Consider the following 2,129-nt stretch of genomic DNA (forward strand, 5'->3'; position numbering starts at 1 on the left):
GCGGCGGCGGCGGCCGGTCCCCCGCGGACGGTGGCGGCGGCCGGCCCCCCGCGTCGGCCATTGGCGGCGTCGGCTGGCGCCCCGCGCAGAGCAAGCAGGAAGGTCGGGAGGAAGCCAGGAAGGTGGGAGGAGCTGGGAGGCTGGAGTCTTGGGGAAATGGGGAAAATTGAAAGGATAAATTAGGGTTCTACATTTATATGGTAGTTAGATCGGGCTGCATCGGGTCGGCCAAAAAATCGTGCCGGACTCGTGCTGGCCCAGCGTGCCGGGGAGGCGGCCCAGGCCCGGCACTATCATCGTGCCGGGCCAGCCCTGGCACTATTCACTTCGTGCCGGGCCCGTGCTCGTGCCGTGCTTTTTAGTGTCGGGCCTCGGGCCGCCCAACGGGTCTGGCCCATTTGGAAATCTTTGCCAAGCAGAGCGGTGAGCAACAACGCACGGTGTGGACTGCGTGCTGCACTGCTGCCCATTTATTTTCAGGACCCAACCTGAAAGAATGAAATGTGTCATGTTATAGGGCCAAATGGTACTAATAAAGTAACCAGGCTGAGTGTAACAGCCCATTGAAAAGTATCGGCCCGGCAGTTTTGAGCAACTGGCAGCTGAGTGTAACAGGTTCGTGCTTCAGCTTCGAGCCTTCGAGGATGCTCCAGACGCTGCTGACCCCACCCGCCTTGCTGGCTTCCTGTGATTACCAGGCTAATCGTGCTGCGCCACGAGGAGGTCGTGCGGCGAGAGGGTCCCGGAGCTGTCGGCGTCAAGCTGTTCGAATTCCTCGAGGAACTCGGCGATCTCCTCCTGGCTGATCTTCCCAAGCTCCTTGAGCTTGTACAGCACGAAGTCAGCGGCCCCGACCCTATGGTCGCCGTCCATGTCCGCCGCCTCAAGGTCCGTGCACGTGGTCCGCCGCCGGAGCACCCACCGCGCCAGCGCCCGCTGCCGCCGCTCAGCGCCCAGCTCTGCCGCGTAGAGGAAGAAGAGCGCCACCACCACCGTGCTCACCGTGATCCATGCCGCCGCGAACGCGCGCCCGGGTACCGACGAGAAGCTCCGGTCGCCGTACCCGAGCGTGGTTACCGTAGCGCACACGCAGTAGAAGGCGTCCACGGGGCGCATCCCCTCAACCTTCACCAGGAACGCCGTCCCGGACGCGAGCGCCGCCGCCAGCAGCGCCGCGGCGCTGTAGAGCTTGTACCGGACCTTGTTGGCCTCCATGTCGCGCAGGGCCCGGCGGTCGCCGGCGCGGCGGAGGTGGAGCGCGCGGAAGAGGAGCGCCTCCTGCTTCTCGACGAGGTAGTCGGCGGCCTTGCTGAGGAAGGTGCCCACGAGGGCGACGCCGGCGAAGACGAAGGCGCAGGCGAGCAGCTTTGCGGCGTCGCTGGCCGGGACAAGGTCGCCGTACCCGACGGTCGTCATGGTGACCACGCAGAAGTAAAGCGCGTCCAGCACGCGGCTCCAGGTGCGCTTGCCGGACATGTGGTCCATGACGAGGTAGAACGCGATGGTCCCGGCGAGGAGGTAGGCGAGCAGCAAAACGCCGACGAGCCGGAAGCTCGGTCGCGCGCCACGCAGAAGCTCCTTGGGCGGCGCGAACGGCGTCGAGCCGCCGGCGCTGCCGTGCTCCTGGTGGTTTGGGTTCTGGCGCCCTGGAGGAGAATCTTGCGCCCCGTCGGCCGAAGGCGCCGTCTTGCAGCGCCGGAACCTCTTCAGTCCAGCTCCCTGAGGCGGCGCCTTCGTTTGTCCTGCGTTAGTAGTGTCGCCGTCCTGTAACAGGGGCTTCTTCGCGGTGTTCTCCGCCATTAATACCGTTAGATTTCACCGGTGGAAAGAAGGGAAACAGCGAGCTGAAGGGAGGAGACGCTTTTGTGGAGATGAGATGAAGAATTAGCCTGAATTTTGAGATTTGCAGGCGTTGAGGATCCTACTGATGAGTGTGAAGTGTGGAATCGCTTTTGTGCTCGGGTCACTCTCGAGGCTCCACCTGCTCTGCTACCTGTCAATGTCCTGCACAGCAAAAATTGATGGTCTCTTTCTATGGTATATATAGTAGTAGCTTTTATGCTTATGTTCTCTTATCCCTTGGAGCACGCGTGGTCTCAATAATCGGTGCTAGAAGCTTTGAACCCAGA

General features: G+C 62.4%; 1 protein-coding gene across 1 annotated transcript; it reads right to left on the reverse strand.

The window, feature by feature from the left end:
• Nucleotides 1–489: 489 nt before the first annotated feature.
• On the reverse strand, nucleotides 490–2,129 carry LOC117833773 (two pore potassium channel b). Its single transcript, XM_034713375.2, has one exon. It carries the CDS (start codon nucleotides 1,798–1,800, stop codon nucleotides 700–702), a length of 1,101 nt encoding a protein of 366 aa, XP_034569266.1. The 5' UTR covers nucleotides 1,801–2,129; the 3' UTR covers nucleotides 490–699.

Source organism: Setaria viridis, chromosome 8 (genome assembly GCF_005286985.2).
Source record: "Setaria viridis chromosome 8, Setaria_viridis_v4.0, whole genome shotgun sequence".
Taxonomy (NCBI): Eukaryota; Viridiplantae; Streptophyta; class Magnoliopsida; order Poales; family Poaceae; genus Setaria; species Setaria viridis.

Coding starts and splice junctions, on each gene's coding strand:
- LOC117833773 (XM_034713375.2), bottom strand. CDS start 1,800: ATGGCGGAGAACACCGCGAAGAAGCCCCTGTTACAGGACGGCGACACT.